The sequence below is a fragment of the Anolis carolinensis genome, unplaced genomic scaffold, assembly GCF_035594765.1.
Source record: "Anolis carolinensis isolate JA03-04 unplaced genomic scaffold, rAnoCar3.1.pri scaffold_9, whole genome shotgun sequence".
NCBI classification, from domain to species: Eukaryota; Metazoa; Chordata; class Lepidosauria; order Squamata; family Dactyloidae; genus Anolis; species Anolis carolinensis.
Window position 1 is genome coordinate 2,455,193 of NW_026943820.1, and position 20,563 is coordinate 2,475,755.

A 20,563-nucleotide genomic window follows, 5' to 3' on the forward strand; every position below is an offset into this window, starting at 1 on the left:
GTGTGTGTATATATACACCCACACATATGCTCATACATACAAACCTATATATACCGTATGTATGTATGTATATATGTGTATATATATACACCCATATGTATACTCATTCATACACACACATATATACTGTATATATACACATCGATATATACTGTGTATGTGTATATATATACACATACATACTGTACATATACTCATACATTGTAAAGGTAAAGGTTTCCCCTTGACATTAAGTGTAGTTGCATACTCCTACATATACATATACAGTACAGTCTCGCTTATCCAAGATTCGCTTATCCAAGTTTCTGGATTATCCAAGCCATTTTTGTAGTCAATGTTTTCAATATATCGTGATATTTTGGTGCTAAATTCGTAAATACAGTAATTACAACATAACATTACTCCATATTGAACTGCTTTTTCTGTCAAATTTGTTGTAAAACATGATGCTTTGGTGCTTAATTTGTAAAATCATTATGTAATTTGATGTTTAATAGGCTTTTCCTTAATCCCTTATTATCCAAGATATTCGCTTATCCAAGCTTCTGCCAGCCCATTTAGCTTGGATAAATGAGAATCTACTGTGTATATCTATATATATAAAAGGAGAATGGCATCACTCCACCGGTCAAAACAACAAAACTAAAGGCCCCCCAACCTAGAAAATTGACAACACAACCCCTCATCCACGTCTCTACGTTCTTACAAACAAACTACACATCCCTAGTAGAAAACGGCCAGGCTTTGAAGCAGCGAGGCTATTCACTGCAATTCCAATTGGCCACAGCAACGCGTGGCAGGGCACTGCTAGTATATATATATATATATATATATATATATATATATATATATACACACACACACACACACACACACACACACACACACATACACATACACTCTCTATATAATTACATATATACTGTGTGCATATATATAATATGCACATATACATGTACTCGTACATACACACACATATATACTGTATATATAGGTAAAGGTAAAAGTTTCCCTTGACATTAAGCTTGACTCTGGAGGTTGGTGCTCATCTCCATTTCTAAGCCGAAGAGCCGGCGTTGTCCGTAGACACCTCCAAGGTCATGTGGCCATTGGCATGACTGCATGGAGCGCCATTACCTTCCCGCCAGAGCAGTACCTATTGATCTACCCACACTTTGGAGGATGGTGCTCATCTCCATTTCTAAGCCCAAGAGTTGGCGTTGTCCGTAGACACCTCCAAGGTCATGTGGCCATTGGCATGACTGCATGGAGCGCCATTACCTTCCCGCCAGAGCAGTACCTATTGATCTACCCACACTTTGGAGGATGGTGCTCATCTCCATTTCTAAGCCCAAGAGCCGGCGTTGTCCGTAGACACCTCCAAGGTCATGTGGCCATTGGCATGACTGCATGGAGCGCCATTACCTTCCCGCCAGAGCAGTACCTATTGATCTACCCACACTTTGGAGGATGGTGCTCATCTCCATTTCTAAGCCCAAGAGTTGGCGTTGTCCGTAGACACCTCCAAGGTCATGTGGCCATTGGCATGACTGCATGGAGCGCCGTTACCTTCCCGCCGGAGCGGTACCTCACATTGGCATGTTTTCGAACGGCTAGGTTGGCAGAAACTGGAGCTAACAGCAGGAGCTCACTCCGCTCCCGGGATTTGAACCTGGGACCATTCGGTCTGCAAGGTGCTTTAACGCACTTCGCCATCGGGGCTCCATTGTATATATAGACACATGCATATATACACACACACATATATATCCATTACACTCCCCTTAAATCTGAATAACACTCCTCAAATACATCTCACAAATGACTGGAGTGAATGTGAACGGGTGTAAGGATAGCAATACTCCATTCCATTAAAGCAGGGGTCCCCAAACTAAGGCCCGGGGGCCGGATGCGGCCCTCCGAGGTCATTGACCTGGCCCCCGCCCTCAGTTTTATAATATAATATATTGTATATACAAATAATATTGATAATAATATTATAATGTAATACAATATAACACTAATAATACTACCATATAATAATATTAATTATATATTCTATATTACTTATAATATTACTAATAATATTACAGTATTGTGGTATAGTTCAATATAGTAATATATAATGCTAATATTGTGCTATGCTAATAATATAATATATTGTATGTACATATAATTTGTAAGCCACTCTGAGTCCCCTTTGGGGTCAGAAGAGTGTGATACAAATGTAGTAAATAAATGTAGTAAATAATAAATAAATACATAAATAAATAAATTTTAGACTTAGGCTCACCCAAAGTCTGAAATGACTTGAAGGCACACAACAACAACAACAACAACAACAACAACAACCCTAACTAACTTGACTATCTCATTGGCCAGAAGCAGGAGCACACTTCCCATTGAAATCCTGATCAATGTATGTGGTTAAAATTGTTTTTATTTTTAAATATTGTATTGTTCTTTCATTGTTCTTGTTGTTGTTTTTGCACTGCAAATAAGACATGTGTAGTGTGCATCGGAATTTGTTTTTATTTCTTTTTCAAATGATAATCCGGCCCCTCAACAGTCTGAAGGATTGTGGACCGGCCCTCGGCTTAAAAAGTTTGAGGACCCCTGCATTAAAGGATGGTGTCCTGGTGATGGACAGGAGCTAATGGACTTCCATGCATATCTGCAATAAAATCAAAACAATTCTGCAAGGAAATCTGATGCAATGATTCCTTTCTCCCCAGAACCATATTATATTTTTAAGCAAAGATGCTGAAAGAGCAGCAAACGACAATGAAATGGAAAGAGAGTGCAGACACAAGACCTTTGGGCTGGACTCCAGGCATTACCTGTCTGTCTCCAAGAGACAGTTCCCCTTGGAAACAAACCAGTCCCAGGTCTTTCTGGTCTGTTGGGGGGTTGCCATACCAACAAGGCTTGGAAAGGAGTTCAGGTAGAGCTGCACCTTCAATCTGGACGTAGATCTGTTTCTCTGTTACGGCTGGAAAACGTTCTCCAGGTCACCTGCGAAGATGAACGTCATCCTCTCCAGGTGAGGAGGAAAAAAGCAAGGTGGTGGGGGAGAAGGAGCCCAATGTGGACGTCTTCCAGTTGACATTGCACTTAGGAATTTCTTAGTCTCCTATCCAAGTCCTAACCAGGGCTGACCCTGCTTAGCATCCAATATTGGTCGGGACCTGGCGCTTGGAATATTTGGGCCTCTCTCTCTTTCATAAGCTTGCCCTAAGTCGATAGCAAAAGGAATACTTTGAATGTATGAGGGTTATCCAGAAAGTAGAATTAAAAATGAACAAAGTCTAGGAGAAAACATTTACTATATGCAGTTGAAAGCCACACTCAAATACACTTCTCAACATAGTCGCCATTCAAATCTAGGCACTTATCATAGTGATGAATTGCGCCCTCAACCAGCTGGTCACCCCTTCCCGCAGCAAGCGGCAGAGTTTTGTGGGGAAGGAGTTGCCAAGCTAATTCATCGCTATGATAAGTGCCTAGATTTGAATGGCGACTATGTTGGCGGGCAACTCCTTCCCCACAAAACTCTGCCGCTTGCGTCCTCAATGCAGCATTTTGGCAACAATGCGCAACTGGGGGAAGGGGTGACTGGCTGGTTGAGGACGCAAGCGGCAGAGTTTTGTGGGCAAGGAGTTGCCAAGCTCATTCATTGCTGTGATAAGTGCATAGATTTGAATGGCGACTATGTTGGCGGGCAACTCCTTCCCCACAAAACTCTGCCGCTTGCGTCCTCAACGAACCGTTTTGGCGATGATGCGCAGCTGCAGAAAGGGGTGACTGGCTGGTTGAGGACGCAAGCGGCAGAGTTTTGTGGGGAAGGAGTTGCCAAGCTCATTCCTCACTATGATAAGTGCCTAGATTTGAATGGTGACTATGTTGAGAAGTGGTATTTGGGTGTGGCTTTCAACTGCATATGGTAAATGTTTTCTCCTATGTTTTTTGAGGACGCAAATGGCAGAGGTTTGTGGGGAAGGAGTTGCCAAGCTCATTCATTGCTATGATAAGTGCCTAGATTTGAATGGCGACTCTGTTGAGAAGTGGTATTTGGGTGTGGCTTTCAACTGCATATGGTAAATGTTTTCTCCTAGACTTAGTTCATTTTTAATTCCAAAACGAAATCTACTTTCTGGATAACCCTCGTACCATTGTATTCCTCGTAAACATTTTCCTTACTAGGACCTTCCACAGATATATAAACCTCACCTGCCTAGTTTCCAACATATCTCACAACCACTGAGGATGCCTGCCATAGATGTGGGCAAAACGCCAGAATGGAGGGACAGGATTATTTTGAAATACGTACAACACGTATGTGTTTTATCCCTCCCGCAGAGATACGCAAGTGAAGGTCATGGAGAAGACTGTCTCCAACGCGGAGCAATACTTTGGCAAGTTCTGCACCCTGATGGCCGCTTACGTCCGCAAGACGGCCAAGCTGCGCGACAAGGCAGACCTGCTGGTCAAGCAGCTCATCGACTTCGCAAACACCGAAAACCCCGAGCTGAGGACAACCGCCAAGGCCTTTGCCGAGGACCTGGCCAAAGTGCAGGACTACCGGCAAGCAGAGGTCAAGGGAGGGTCTGGCTATTATATTTACTATTATTATAGTCACTATTATTAGATTTACTATTATTAAAACACTTGGAGGAACTAAGTTTGCCCATGCCTGGTTTACAGTGAACTCTGTGGAAAATGCTTCAGCTGTACTTCATAAAAATGGGAAAATTATTATATTTACTATTATTATATTTACTATTACTATATTTACTATTATTATATATTTAGTATTATTATATTTACTATTATTAAAACACCTGGAGGGCCGAAGTTTGCCCATGCCTGGTTTAAGTGAACTCTGCGGAAAATGCTTCAGCTATACTTCATAAAAATGGGGAAATTATTATATTTACTATTATTATATTTACTATTACTATATTTACTATTATTATATATTTACTATTATAATATTTACTATTATTAAAACACCTGGAGGGCCAAAGTTTGCCCATGCCTGGTTTAAGTGAACTCTGCGGAAAATGCTTCAGCTATACTTCATAAAAATGGGGAAATTATTATATTTACTATTATTATATTTACTATTACTATACTTACTATTATTATATTTACTATTATTGTATTGATTATTATTAAAACACCTGGAGGGCCAAAGTTTACCCATGCCTGGTTTACAGTGAACTCTGCAGAAAATGCTTCAGCTGTACTTCATAAAAATGGGAAAATTATTATATTTACTATTATTATATTTACTATTACTATAGTTACTATTATTATATTTACTATTATTGTATTGACTATTATTAAAACACCTGGAGGGCCTAAGTTTGCCCATGCCTGGTTTACAGCGAAATCTGTGGAAAATGCTTCAGCTGTACTTCATAAAAATGGGAAAATTATTATATTTACTATCATTGCCTTGCAAAAGCAGTTTTTTTCGGAAAATGTTTGGTTTTAATACCTGTTTTATGTACCTGTTTTAGACCTAAAGGACCTAGAAAATTGCCAGAAAGGCAAACTCTCTGGAAATGTACACGATCCTCCAGCACAATTTGTGGTGGAAGCAGACGATTGAAGGAGTTTTCACTGAATCCGCAGTGCTGTTTGCAATGCATCTGAACGTGTCCATGGTGTCACCATGTGCTTTATGCTTTTCTTTAGGTGGAGAGACTGGAGATGAAGGTTGTTGAACCACTGAAAGTCTATGGGGTGCTCATCAAGCAAACCAGGGTATGATGCAATTATACTCATTTCAGAGCCAACCTCAAGCAAAGCTTGTAGACTCAAGTAAATACGGTATAAGGACAGCAGCAAATACTTCTGTTTGGTTTCAGGGTTTTGCAAACTGGGGTGCGCATTAGACTCGATGGCGCATAAGACTCAAGTAAATACGGTATAAGAACAGCAGCACATCTTTATTCGTTTCAGGGTTTTGCAAACTGGGGTGTGCATTAGACTCGATGGCGCATGAAACTCAAGTAAATATGGTATAAGAACAGCAGCACATCTTTTTAGTTTCAGGGTTTTGGAAACAGGGGTGCGCATTAGACTCGATGGCACATGAAACTCAAGTAAATACAGTATAAGGCCAGCAGCTAATACTTTTGTTTGGTTTCAGGGTTTTGCAAACTGGGGTGCGTGTTAGATTTGATGGTGCATGAGACTCAAGTAAATATGGTATAAGAACAGCAGCACATCTTTTTTAGTTTCAGGGTTTTGGAAACAGGAGTGCGCATTAGACTCGATGGCACATGAGACTCAAGTAAATACGGTATAAGGACAGCAGCATATACTTTTTGGTCTCAGGATTTTGGAAATGGAGATGCGCATTAGATTTGATGGCACATAAGTCTCAAGCAAATACAGTATAAGGACAGCAGCATATACTTTTTGGTCTCAGGGTTTTAGAAATGGAGATGTGCATTAGATTCGATGGTGCATGAGACTCAAGTAAATACGGTATAAGGACAGAAGCATATACTTTTTGGTCTCAGGGTTTTAGAAATGGAGATGCGCATTAGATTCGATGGTGCATGAGACTCAAGTAAATACGGTATAAGGACAGAAGCATATACTTTTTGGTCTCAGGATTTTGGAAATGGAGGTGCGCATAAGATTTGATGGCACATAAGACTCAAGTAAATACGGTATAAGGACAGCAGCATATACTTTTTGGTCTCAGGGTTTTAGAAATGGAGATGTGCATTAGATTCGATGGTGCATGAGACTCAAGTAAATACGGTATAAGGACAGAAGCATATACTTTTTGGTCTCAGGGTTTTAGAAATGGAGATGCGCATTAGATTCGATGGTGCATGAGACTCAAGTAAATACGGTATAAGGACAGAAGCATATACTTTTTGGTCTCAGGATTTTGGAAATGGAGGTGCGCATAAGATTTGATGGCACATAAGACTCAAGTAAATACGGTATAAGGACAGCAGCATATACTTTTTGGTCTCAGGGTTTTAGAAATGGAGATGTGCATTAGATTCGATGGTGCATGAGACTCAAGTAAATACGGTATAAGGACAGAAGCATATACTTTTTGGTCTCAGGGTTTTAGAAATGGAGATGCGCATTAGATTCGATGGTGCATGAGACTCAAGTAAATACGGTATAAGGACAGAAGCATATACTTTTTGGTCTCAGGGTTTTAGAAATGGAGATGTGCATTAGATTCGATGGTGCATGAGACTCAAGTAAATACGGTATAAGGACAGAAGCATATACTTTTTGGTCTCAGGGTTTTAGAAATGGAGATGCGCATTAGATTCGATGGTGCATGAGACTCAAGTAAATACGGTATAAGGACAGAAGCATATACTTTTTGGTCTCAGGATTTTGGAAATGGAGGTGCGCATTAGATTTGATGGCACATAAGTCTCAAGCAAATACGGTATAAGGACAGCAGCATATACTTTTTGGTCTCAGGGTTTTAGAAATGGAGATGCGCATTAGATTCGATGGTGCATGAGACTCAAGTAAATACGGTAGAAGGACAGAAGCATATACTTTTTGGTCTCAGGATTTTGGAAATGGAGGTGCGCATTAGATTTGATGGCACATAAGACTCAAGTAAATATGGTATAAGGCCAGCAGCATATACTTTTTGGTCTCAGGGTTTTAGAAATGGAGGTGTGCATTAGATTTGATGGCACATAACACTCAAGTAAATACGGTATAAGGACAGCAGCATATACTTTTTGGTCTCAGGGTTTTAGAAATGGAGGTGCGCATTAGATTTGATGGCACATAACACTCAAGTAAATACGTTATAAGGATAGCAGTGAGGTCCAGTAGCATTTGTGCCCAGCTTCCATATTTTCAGGCCAAGTCGGTCCCTGTCTATGGAGGGTTTCGCCATAAGTGACCGCAGTGATGTCCAGTGGCATTTCCCGGCCTTTGTGTCCCTTCCACAGGCCGAGCTCAAGAAGTTCAACCGCGCTCGGAACAACGAAATCAAGCAGCTGGAGAAGCTGGAGAAGATCCGGCAGAAGTCTCCCTCCGACCGGCACATGATTGTATCCTTGCCAAGGCGCGCATGGCGCAACCTTTCCCCGCTTTGGCCTGCACATGGGCGGCGGGCTCCTCGAAGCTTTTCCCGAACAGGAAGGCAAACTTACGAGCCTCCTCCGAGGGAGTCTTGGGTTACGGCGAGGTTTCCTCCCGAGCGAAAGGGGAAACCCAATGAAAGCAATTGGAAACAGACCGTGGCGGAGGAGGAAACACCCGTCTCCCCGAATAAGGTGAGAGCCGCAGAGATGGCTCTCCGGAGAGCGAGCATGGAACTCGCATGGAACAAAAACAGTTTAAGCCGCAAGCATGGCTTCGTCACACCGGAATATATCCGAGACCCGAACAGGCTTTGCTATCAACAAGCCTTAGCGTTCCTTTTTATCATCCAGGATTAGGAAGGAAGGCTCCCAAGGCCCCGTCGCAAAAGCACCGCCGTATAAAGTCCAAATAAGTGCTTTGAACTTGATTATGTATCCTATAATCCAGTTCAAAGCATATAATGTGCATTACCTGCTTTGATAAACCGGATTATATGGCAGTGTACAAGGGGCCCAAGAAAGGAAGAATCAACATTTTTGATCCTTCAAAGGTTCAAAAATCAAGAGATTATATATATATATATATATATATACACACACACACACACACACACACAATAGAGTCTCACTTATCCAACATAAACGGGCCAGCAAAACATTGGATGAGCGAATATGTTGGATAATAAGGAGGGATTAAGGAAAAGCCTATTAAACATCAAATTAGGTTATGATTTTACAAATTAAGCACCAAAACATCATGTTATACAATAGATTTGACAGAAAACATAGTTCAATACGCAGTAATGCTATGTAGTAATTACTGTATTTACGAATTTAGCATCAAAATATCACGATGTATTGAAAACATTGACTACAAAAATGCGTTGGATAATCCAGAATGTTGGATAAGCGAGACTCTACTGTATATATACACACACACACACTAAAGTCTCACTTATCCAAGACTCGCTTATCCAAGCTTCTGGATTATCCAACGCATTTTTGTAGTCAATGTTTTCAATATATCGTGATATTTTGGTGCTAAGTTCGTAAATACAGTAATTACTACATAGCATTACTGCGTATTGAACTACTTTTTCTGTCAAATTTGTTGTATAACATGATGTTTTGGTGCTTAATTTGTAAAATCATAACCTAATTTGATGTTTAATAGGCTTTTCCTTAAATCCCTCCTTATTATCCAACATATTCGCTTATCCAACGTTCTGCCGGCCCGTTTATGTTGGATAAGCGAGACTCTACTGTATATGGAAACAGGGGTGCACATTAGATTTGATAGCGCATGAGACTCAAGTAAAAACTCTATAACAACAGTATATAACAATATAAACAACTGTATAAAATGCCTTTTCTTGGTTTCAGGGTTTTGGAAAAGGAGATGTGCATTAGATTTGGTGGTGCATGAGACCCAAGTAAATACAGTATTAAGACAGCTGAAAATAGTTTTGTTTGTTTTCACAGTTTTGCAAATTGGGGTGCACATTAGATTCCACAGCACATGAGACTCAAGTAAACACGATATAAGGACAGCAACAAATACTTTATTTTGATCCAAATAGGGTCAAAAATGTCCTAAAACCATTACAACTTTGAATATGTTTTAATGGTTTTTAACTGGGAATTTTAAAAATATTGTTTAATGTTTCCTGTGTTTTTATGATGGAACCTATTAGGAAATGCTATTTCTATAATCCAGGAACAAGGAGCCATGGTGGCGCAATAGGTTAAACCCTTGTGCCAGCTGGACTGCTGACCTGAAGGTTAGGTTGCTGCTGACTTGACGAAGGTTGCTGGTTCGTATCCGGGAGACAGGGGTGAGCTCCCGCCTGTCAGCTCTAGCTTGTGGGGACATGACAGAAGCCTCCCAACAGGATGGTTACACATCCAGGCCTCCTGAAAGTTGGCGGTTCGAATCCGGGAGATGGGAGTGAGCTCCCGCCTGTCAGCTCTAGCTCTTGGTGCAGAGGATAGTGGCTTTGGATTGCAGGCTGTTTTGCAGAAATAGGTGCCGAATGCAACATCCTAAATCCAACAACATGCATTTACTTGCATTATACAGCGAACAGATATCGTGACTTGCATTTCAAAGAGACAGGGAATCCGCTCTGGGTTTTAGTCTGAACTTTCAAGTGGGCATTTATTAGGCTCTGAAGCAATTTCCAGCAAGATCATATTGTTTCGCGTATAACTTAAGCAGAAATTTTTTCTGTTATGTGTCTTCAAGTTGTATTTGAGTTAATTCCCTTGACTCTGGGCTTCAGTCACAGGTAAGGGATTGTATTCTCCTAAGCATGAGACGACAATGGTGCATTTAGATGACGCATCAAAACTGCCCCAGACGCTCTGGAAAAGATGACCGACGGGTAAGATGACCACTGTAGAGTATATGCAGATGGTCAGTTAGGAATGGTTTCCTTTATGCAACGTCTCGTAACTACAGCCATGCACTCCAAAGAGTAAACACTAAGGCGCATTCTGATTGTGGAAAGGTCATGGAGCCCCATAAAGGTGCGCATTAGATTGGAGTAAATTGATATAAATAATAATATCACTTTCCAGGCCGAATCCCAGGTGTACCGGGCCTCGGTCGACGCAAACCGAAGCACACAACAGCTGGAAGAAACAATCAACGAGTTCCAGAAACAGAAGCTGAAAGACATCCAGGTAACAAGAGACGTCCCATCGGTGCGCGGGTCAATGCAACCGTCATGCGCGGACTTGTATATATTGCCTATGGTCAGTACAGACCAGGCATGGGCCAAGTATTTTGGACCGCAACTCCCACAATTTCTAACAGCCTACAAGCTGGACAAATAATAATTAGTTAATATATTGCAATTAATTAACCCATTAATTAACAATTAATGGGTGAAACTAATAGAATTGACGGAGCTGTGCTTTCATAATGCTATTTGGTATTGGGAAAGGCATGAAGAGATAGCATAACAAAGCAATTGCAGTACGTTTTGGATAATAAAGAAATCAATCTATATACTGTATATACTCAAGTATAAGCCAACCCGAATATATTTATTTATTTATTTTATTTCCAACATTTATATCCCGCCCTTCTCCCTTCTGAAGGGACTCAGGGTGGCGTACAAAATTGGCAACAATTCGATGCCTACACATAATTAAAACAGCAATGAAAATCCAATTAAAACAATTAAAACAATATAAAAATATAAAGCCGAGGCACCTAATTTTACCACAAAAAAACTGGGAAAACGTTGACTCCAGTATAAGCCGAGATAGCAATAAAATTACCATATATACTCAAGTATAAGCCGACCCAAAAATAAGACGAGGCACCTAATTTTACCACAAAAAAAACCTGGGAAAACACTGACTCCAGTATAAGCCAAGATAGCAATAAAATTACCGTATATACTCAAGTATAAGCTGACCCGAATATAAGCCGAGGCACCTAATTTTACCACAAAAACCTGGGAAAACACTGACTCCAGTATAAGCCAAGATAGCAATAAAATTACCATATATAATCAAGTATAAGCTGACCCGAATATAAGCCGAGGCACCTAATTTTACCACAAAAAAACTGGGAAAACATTGACTCCAGTATAAGCCAAGGGTGGTAAATTTCAGAAATAAAAATAGATACCAATAAAATTACATTAATTGAGGCATCGGTACGTTAGTTTTCGAATATTTACATAAAGCTCAAATTTAAGATAAGATTGTCCAACTCTGATTACATCATTATTCTCATCTTCTTCCATGTAAATGTGCTTAGGTATCCTTTTAATAATAATAGAGTAAAATAATACATGCAATAATAATAATAATAATAATAAAGATGATGATAAATACAGGAAAATAATGCATGCAGTAATAAATAGAGTAAAATAATAAATATAATAATAATAAGATCAGAGCGAAATAATAAATGTATTAATAATAATAAAAATAATAAATATAATAAGATCAAAGTGAAATAATAAATGTATTAATAATAAAAATAATAAAAATAGAGTAAAATAAATGTAATAGCCTCAATAATAGAGAAAAATAATAAATGTAATAGTAGCAATAATAATAGAGAAAAATAATAAATGTAATAGTAGCAATAATAATAGAGAAAAATAATAAATGTAATAGTAGCAATAATAATAGAGAAAAATAATAAATGTAATAATACCAATAATAATAGAGAAAAATAATAAATGTACCATATATTCTCGAGTATAAGCTGACCCAAATATAAGCCAACCAAGATCCTCACCCGAGTATAAGCCGAGGGGGGCTTTTTAGTGCTAAAAAAAGAAAAACTAGGCTTATACTCGAGTATATACAGTAAATATATTGCAATTAAAATATTAGTAAATATATTGCAATTAATTATGCGCAATGGGTGAAATTAATAGAATGGATGGAGCTGTGTTTTTATAATGCTATTTGATATAGGGAAGGATATGAAGAGGTAGCACAACAAAGCAATTGCAATATGTCTGGGAAATTGAAGAAATTAATTTTTAAAAAATTAAGCAAAAGACTGACCTACCTGTTGCACATTTTCAACAGAAGATCTTCCTCGATTTTGTCACCGTCGAGATGGTTTTCCACGCCAAAGCTCTGGAAGTCTATTCCAATGCCTTCCAAAACCTTGAAGGGTATGATCTGGAGAAGGATTTGCAGGTATTTGGTGCAAAAAAATTTAAGTTTGTAGACTTCAAAAAATTTGCAAACTTGTCTATGTGTCTTCAAGGAAGATTTTAACCAAACTTTTGGATTTTTCCTTTGCTGTTTTCTTAGGATTTCCGAGCAAAAACCAACACCGTTTCGGGAACTTTGCCGGTTGCAAAGCCAACAAACCCATCATCCACTGTCTCCTGGTCTACAGGCCCACAGGTATTGCAACCGGCTTTAATTGCACATGGAAGAGAACAACAGGTGCATCTACACTGCAAAATTAATGCAGTTTAGCGCCACTGTTTTTGCATTGGTTCCAAACCTGTGCATTTGAGGTGGGAATTCCCATGTTTGATGCATGTTGCATTGATTTTCTGAGGAGAAGCAGGCCTTGCAATGGCCACAGACCTGTGGGAACCTGGCCAGGTGTGGCCCCGCCCCCTTTGCACACCTGCAGGAGCAGCAGCCATTGCAGGCCTTAAAGGGACAGGGACCCTTTTCAGGTTCTGCTTTTGCTGTGTTATACTCCTTTTTGTGTGTCAGTAAAATAATAATTTATTATTATTACATGTCTGCCATGGCAAAATACTATTTAATAATAATAATAATAATAATTTAACTGCTATGGCAATATGGTTGAATTATTATTATTCAACCATATTGCCATGGCATTTAAGGTGGAATTATTATTATTTCGGCCATGGCAAATACTGTTTAATAATAATAATAATTCCACCTTAACTGCCATGGCAACATGGTTGAAATTATTATTATTATTATTAAACCATGTTGCCATGGCATTTAAGGTGGAATTATTATTATTATTTCTGCCATGGCAAATACTGTTTAATAATAATATTAATAATAATTCCACCTTAACTGCCATGGCAACATGGTTGAATTATTATTATTATTTCTGCCATGGCAAATACTGTTTAATAATAATATTAATAATAATTCCACCTTAACTGCCATGGCAACATGGTTGAATTATTATTATTAAACAGTGTTTTGCCATGGCAGAAATAATAACAATTATTATTATTATTCAACCATGTTGCCATGGCAGTTAAGGTGGAATTATTATTGTTGTTTCTGCCATGGCAAAATACTGTTTAATAATAATAATAATAATAATTCCACCTTAACTGCCATGGCAACATGGTTGAATAATAATAATTATTAAACAAGTGTTTTGCCATGGCAGAAATAATAACAATAATAATATTATTCAACCATGTTGCCATGGCATTTAAGGTGGAATTATTATTATTATTATTTCTGCCATGGCAAATACTGTTTAATAATAATAATATTAATAATAATAATTCCACCTTAACTGCCATGGCAACATGGTTGAATAATAATTATTATTAAACAAGTGTTTTGCCATGGCAGAAATAATAATAATAATAATAATAATAATAATACATCACACAGTCCTAGATACTTGGGAAGTGTTCCGACTTGTGATTTTGTGATATGAAATCCAGCATATCTATCTTGTTTGCTGTGCCATAAAATATAATAATAATAATAATAATAATAATAATAATAATAATAATAATAATTTGACCATGTTGCCATGGCAGTTAAGGTGGAATAATAATAATAATAATAATAATAATTATTATTATTTCTGCCATGGCAAAATACTGATTAATAATAATAATAATAATTCCACCTTAACCATGGCAACTTGGTTGAATTATTATTACTATTATTAAAATGTATTATTATTATTAATATTCCACTTTAACTGCCCTGGCAACGTAGTTGAATTATTATTGTTGCTGTTATTATTATTCTAATTTAACTTCTTGGATTTCAAGAATCCGGCAGAAAATTCACAGTGCTTTTCTGCATATTGTTGTCATGGAAATAAAAGTGCTATAATGGTATTGCGCAATAGGATCCTTCCCGGCTTGTTGGTTCCTATAAGATCTGAATGCAATACCAATAATTTTGTCGTGAATGTAGACAAACCAGACCCAAGTCCAAACGTATTGAATAAATGGATATTTCCTATCTTAGAGCGTGCAAAGTGTCCTTCAGAAGTTGACTTTGGTGGAAAGCGACGAAGAAGAAGAAGAAGAGGAAGAAGAGTCGGATGGGAGCCAGACGCAAGACTTAACCCACATCAAATACCCTCCCGTTCGGCAAGTGATTGGCAGGAACCCGTGACGGACAGTGCCTTGAATTCAACCCCAAACACATCATAATAAAAAAATTAAAATAATGATAATGAGACAAGAATCAGTGCTGAGAAAGAAAGGAAGAAAGGGAGGGAGGAAAAGGGAAAAAGGAAGGAAGAAAAAGAAAGAAAAAATTGAGGAAGGAAGGAAAGAAGAAAAAGAAAGAAAGAAAGGAAAGAAAGAAAGAAAGAAAAGAAAAGAAAAGAAAAGAAGAAAAAATTGAGGAAGGAAGGAAAGAAGAAAAAGAAAGGAAGGAAGGAAGGAAGGAAGAAAAGAAAAGAAAAAATTGAGGAAGGAAGGAAAGAAGAAAAAGAAAGGAAGGAAGGAAGGAAGGAAGGAAGGAAGGAAGGAAGGAAGGAAGGAAGGAAGGAAGAAAAGAAAAAATTGAGGAAGGAAGGAAAGAAGAAAAAGAAAGGAAGGAAGGAAGAACGAAAGAAAGAAAAGAAAAGAAAAGAAAAGAAAAAATTGAGGAAGGAGGGAAAGAAGAAAAAGAAAGGAAGGAAGGAAGGGAGGAAGAACGAAAGAAATTGAGGAAGGAAAGAAGGAAGGACGAAAGAAAGAAAAGAAAAGAAAAAATTGAGGAAGGAAGGAAAGAAAAAGAAAGGAAGGAAGGAAGGAAGAAAGGACGAAAGAAAGAAAAGAAAAGAAAAGAAAAAATTGAGGAAGGAAGGAAAGAAGAAAAAGAAAGGAAGGAAGAACGAAAGAAAGAAAAGAAAAGAAAAAATTGAGGAAGGAGGGAAAGAAGAAAAAGAAAGGAAGGAAGGAAGGAAGGGAGGAAGGAAGGAAGGAAGAAAAGAAAAAATTGAGGAAGGAAGGAAAGAAGAAAAAGAAAGGAAGGAAGAACGAAAGAAAGAAAAGAAAAGAAAAAATTGAGGAAGGAGGGAAAGAAGAAAAAGAAAGGAAGGAAGGAAGGGAGGAAGAACGAAAGAAATTGAGGAAGGAAAGAAGGAAGGACGAAAGAAAGAAAAGAAAAGAAAAAATTGAGGAAGGAAGGAAAGAAAAAGAAAGGAAGGAAGGAAGGAAGAAAGGACGAAAGAAAGAAAAGAAAAGAAAAGAAAAAATTGAGGAAGGAAGGAAAGAAGAAAAAGAAAGGAAGGAAGAACGAAAGAAAGAAAAGAAAAGAAAAAATTGAGGAAGGAGGGAAAGAAGAAAAAGAAAGGAAGGAAGGAAGGGAGGAAGGAAGGAAGGAAGAAAAGAAAAGAAAAAATTGAGGAAGGAAGGAAAGAAGAAAAAGAAAGGAAGGAAGAACGAAAGAAAGAAAAGAAAAGAAAAAATTGAGGAAGGAGGGAAAGAAGAAAAAGAAAGGAAGGAAGGAAGGGAGGAAGAACGAAAGAAATTGAGGAAGGAAGGAAGGAAGGACGAAAGAAAGAAAAGAAAAGAAAAAAAATTGAGGAAGGAAGGAAAGAAAAAGAAAGGAAGGAAGGAGGAAAAGAGGAGGGAGGGAAAAGGAAGGAAAAGAAAGGATGGAAAAAAAGGAATAGAAAAAGGAAGGAAAGAAAGAAGAAAGGAAGAGAAGAAAGGAAGGAAAAGAAAAAATGAAGGAAGGAAAGAAGGAAGAAAAAGAAAGGAAGGAGAAAGGAGGCAGGGAAGAAAGAAGGAAAAGAAAGGATGAAAGGAAGGAAAAAAGGAAAAGGAAAAGGAAAAAGAAAGGAGGAAATAAGGAAGAAAGAAGCAAGGACGGAAAATAAAAAAGGGAGGAAGGAAAGAAAGAAGAAAAAGAAAGAAGGGAAAGAAAAAGAAGGACGAAGTAAGGAATGAAAAATGGAGGAAGGAAGGAAGGAAGGAAGGAAGGAAGGAAGGAAGGAAAGTAGGAAAAGAAAGATGAAAAAAACAAAAGAAAAGATGAAGGAAGGAAGGAAGGAAGGAAGAAAAAAAGGAGGAAGGAAAAATAGGGGAAAAAGAAAGTATGAAGGAAGGAAGGAAAGAAAAGGAAGGGAAATACAGACAGAGAAAAGAATGAAAGGAATTTTTATTGAACTTTACCAAACATTAATACCCAGGACTTGATAACACTTTCTATACATGAGTTAAAAACCACAAAGGATGCCAATCACATTGCCTTGGCACAATACATCATTCATCGCACAATCTCACTCAGCACACCCAAATAGATCCTATATGGTATAATATATATGTATATAAAAATTCTATGGAATTCCAGAGTTCTATACTGAAAGGTTTGGTTCTGCAACAACAACAACAACAACAACAAAACTGCAGAGTATTGAAGGTGAAGTTATTTCTAGTGTCAAGAGGAAGATTTAAGCTTCATTTAGGAAAAAGCAGGGACAGAGATCATACAAAGGAGAGGAAAATTTGGAAGTTATAGATTTGCAAAATAATTCAGCCATGGGAACATAATATCTTGCAAATAAAAGATAATATTCAGTTTGAGTTTCAAAGCTTGGCTCCCATCGGAAATAAATGCAACCCAGGATCATGGAAACAATGGCCTCATTTTGGAGAGGAAGGCGGGATATTAATAATTATGGTGAAAATAATAATAATAATAATAATAATAATAATAATAATAATAATAATAATAGGAATTTACTATATTTCTAGTTATGTCCCTCTGGTGCCCTCTAATGGACAGGACAGGAAATGCAGGATGAGAATGAAAGTTTGCAGGAATTTGCAATATTTCTTGGTGGGATTTTTATTCCTTCTAACAAGCAAAAGATGTTTCTGTTCCCCTGGAATTAGAATTGCAAAATATACAGGAATAGTCTGCTAAGTTAGCCCTATTTTTTAAAAGAGTTCCTATTTTTAAGAGATCTCACTCAGTAATAATGCTAATACTAATAATAATAATACATTATTATTATTATTATTATTATAGAATGATTTAACACTATTAAAGGAAATAACAATATCCAAAAATATTGGAATAAATGGATAAAATTACAATGTGGAGTAGGGGGGGTAGTGGGAGTTGCAGTCCAGAAAAAATCTAAATCTTCATTATATAATTGTTATTATTATTATTATTATTATTATTATTATTATTATTATTATAGAATGATATAACACTATTAAAGAAAATAATAAAAATATCCAAAATATTGGAATAAATGGATAATATTAAAACATGGAAGGGGGATTGTGGGAGTTGCAGTCCAGAAAAAAATCTAAATTTTCATTATATTATTGTTATTGTTATTATTATTATATTATAGAATGATGTAACACTATTAAAGGAAATAATAAAAATATCCAAAAATATTGGAATGAATGGATAATATTACAATGTGGAGGGGGGAGAATTATGGGAGTTGCAGTCCAGAAAAAAACCCTAAATTTTCATCATAATACAATAATAATAATAATAATAATAATAATAATAATATGTTATATAACAATATAACATTATTAAAGGAAATAATAACAATATCCAAAATAGTAGGCTAAAGGAATAATATTGCAATGTGGAGGGGGGAATTGTGGGAGTTGCAGTCCAGAAAAAAACCTAAATTTTCATTATAATATAATAATAATAAATAATAATAAATTATATAATACAATTAAAGGAAACTAATATCCAAAATATTGGAATAAATGGATAATATTACAATGTGTGTGGAGGGGATTATGGGAGTTGCAGTCCAGAAAAAAGCCCAAATTTTAATAATATAATATTATTATTATATGACGATATAACACAATTAAAGGAAATAATAATATCCAAAATATTGGAATAAATGGATAACATTACAATGTGCGTGGAGGGGATTATGGGAGTTGCAGTCCAGAAAAAAGCCAAAATTTTAATAATATAATATTATTATTATATGATGATATAACACAATTAAAGGAAATAATAATATCCAAAATATTGGAATAAATGGATAACATTACAATGTGCGTGGAGGGGATTATGGGAGTTGCAGTCCAGGAAAAAAGATCTAAATTTTCCTAAAGTTTGGCTAGGAGTCACAAGCTTCTCAAGGCTCAATGCCAAATTATCCGGAAATACAGAGAAATATATAAAAAAGAACAAAGGCGCACCGGACAGTTTCATGCAAAGAAGGATCAAATGTTTGCAAAGATGGAGAGTGACAGATGGCAAGGAATAATCTTCTCAGGCGGAGAAGCCAACAAAAGCTCGGAGACCGACGAGACTTTATTTATATACAGAACTGGAACAAAAACTCCCTCGGAATTAAAACGGCCACGGCCGGCTTCTTGGCAAACTTCACTCTCCTTGCAAATTTCACTGAGTTGCAATCGCTTGCAGAAACAAATGCAAAAGCAAAGCAAACCTGTCTTGTTTGCTCCACTGAAAAAGAAGAAAGAAAGGAAAGGAAAGGAAGGAAGGAGGGAGAGAAAGGAAGAAGGAAAAAGAAGAGGAAGGAAGATAGGAAGAGAAGGAAGAGAGAAGGAAAAATGAAAAAAGAAAGGAAGAAGGGAGGGAAGAATGGAAAGGAAGAAAGAAAAAGAAGAAGGAAGAAGAGGAAGGAGGGAAGAGGATGTGAAAGGGAAGAAAGGAAGGAGGGAAGTAGGAAAAGGAGGAAGGAAGAAGCGGAAGGAAGAGAAAGGAGGGAGGAGGGAAAGGAAGAAAGAGAGGGAGAGTGAAAGAAAATAGGAAGGAGAGGAAAAAAGGAGAAGAAAGGGTCATGAAGGGAGGGAAGAAAGGATAGAAACAGAAAGGAACGGAGGGAGGGAAAAGGATGAAGAAAGAAAAAAGGAAGGAAGGAAGGAAGGAAGGAAGGAAGGAAGGAAGGAAGGAAGGAAGGAAGGAAGGAAGGAAGGAAGGAAAGGAGTGAGAGGGGGGAAAGAGAAATTGGGAAAGTATTGATGGAGAAGAAAGAAAGAAAGAAAGAAAGAAAGAAAGAAAGAAAGAAAGAAAGAAAGAAAGAAAGGAAGGAAGGAAGGAAGGAAGGAAGGAAGGAAGGAAGGAAGGAAGGAAGGAAGGAAGGGAGGGAGGAAAGAGCAGAAGGATGAAAGAAAAAGAAGGGGGTGAGTGAGAGAAAGGGTGGGAAAGAATGGATAGAGAAGAAAGAAGGAATAGAGGAAGGAAAGAAGAGAGGGAAGAAGAAAAGGAAGGAAAAAGTGGAAGGAGGGTAAAAGAAGGAAGGGAGAGAAGAAAGGAAAGAAGGAAAGGATAGAGACAGAAATAAAGAAGGAAGGAAGAAAAGAAGGAAGGAATAGAGGGAGGGAGGAAGGAAGGAAAAGGAAAGGAAAGGAAGAAGGAAATGAAAGGAAAGGAAGACGGAAGGAATAGAGGAAGGAAGGAAGGAAGGAAGGAAGGAAAAGAAAGAAAAAGGAAAGGAAAGGAAGAAGAAAGGAAATGAAAGGAAGAAGGAAAGGAAAGGAAGAAGGAAGGAATAGAGGAAGGAATGAAGGAAGGAAAAGAAAAGAAAAGGAAAGGAAAAAGGAAGGAAAAGGAAAGGAAAGGAAAGGAAAGGAAGGAAAGGAAGGAAAAGAAAGGAAAAGGAAAGGAAAAGGAAAAGGAAAAGGAAAAGGAAAGGAAGGAAGGAAGGAAGGAAGGAAGGAAGGAAAAGGAAAGGAAAAGGAAGAAGGAAAGGAAGGAAGGAAGGGTTTTCCAAATGACTGGAAGGGCTCTTCCAGGGATTGTGTGTGTTTCTCCCTTTTGTA

At 37.5% G+C, this 20,563-nt stretch overlaps 1 protein-coding gene across 1 annotated transcript; it reads left to right on the plus strand.

Moving 5' to 3' along the window:
• Positions 1-2,767: 2,767 nt before the first annotated feature.
• cibar2 (CBY1 interacting BAR domain containing 2) lies at positions 2,768-15,009 on the plus strand. Its single transcript, XM_062961659.1, has 9 exons — positions 2,768-3,043; positions 4,360-4,594; positions 5,704-5,772; positions 7,965-8,066; positions 9,408-9,413; positions 10,680-10,784; positions 12,663-12,776; positions 12,894-12,989; positions 14,805-15,009. Exons 1-9 carry the CDS (start codon positions 3,024-3,026, stop codon positions 14,952-14,954), a joined length of 897 nt encoding a protein of 298 aa, XP_062817729.1. The 5' UTR covers positions 2,768-3,023; the 3' UTR covers positions 14,955-15,009.
• Positions 15,010-20,563: the final 5,554 nt, after the last annotated feature.

Coding starts and splice junctions, on each gene's coding strand:
- cibar2 (XM_062961659.1), top strand. CDS start 3,024: ATGAACGTCATCCTCTCCAG. Junction 5,773..7,964: donor TGCTCATCAAGCAAACCAGG/GTATGATGCAAT, acceptor TCCCTTCCACAG/GCCGAGCTCAAGAAGTTCAA. Junction 10,785..12,662: donor AGAAGCTGAAAGACATCCAG/GTAACAAGAGAC, acceptor CATTTTCAACAG/AAGATCTTCCTCGATTTTGT.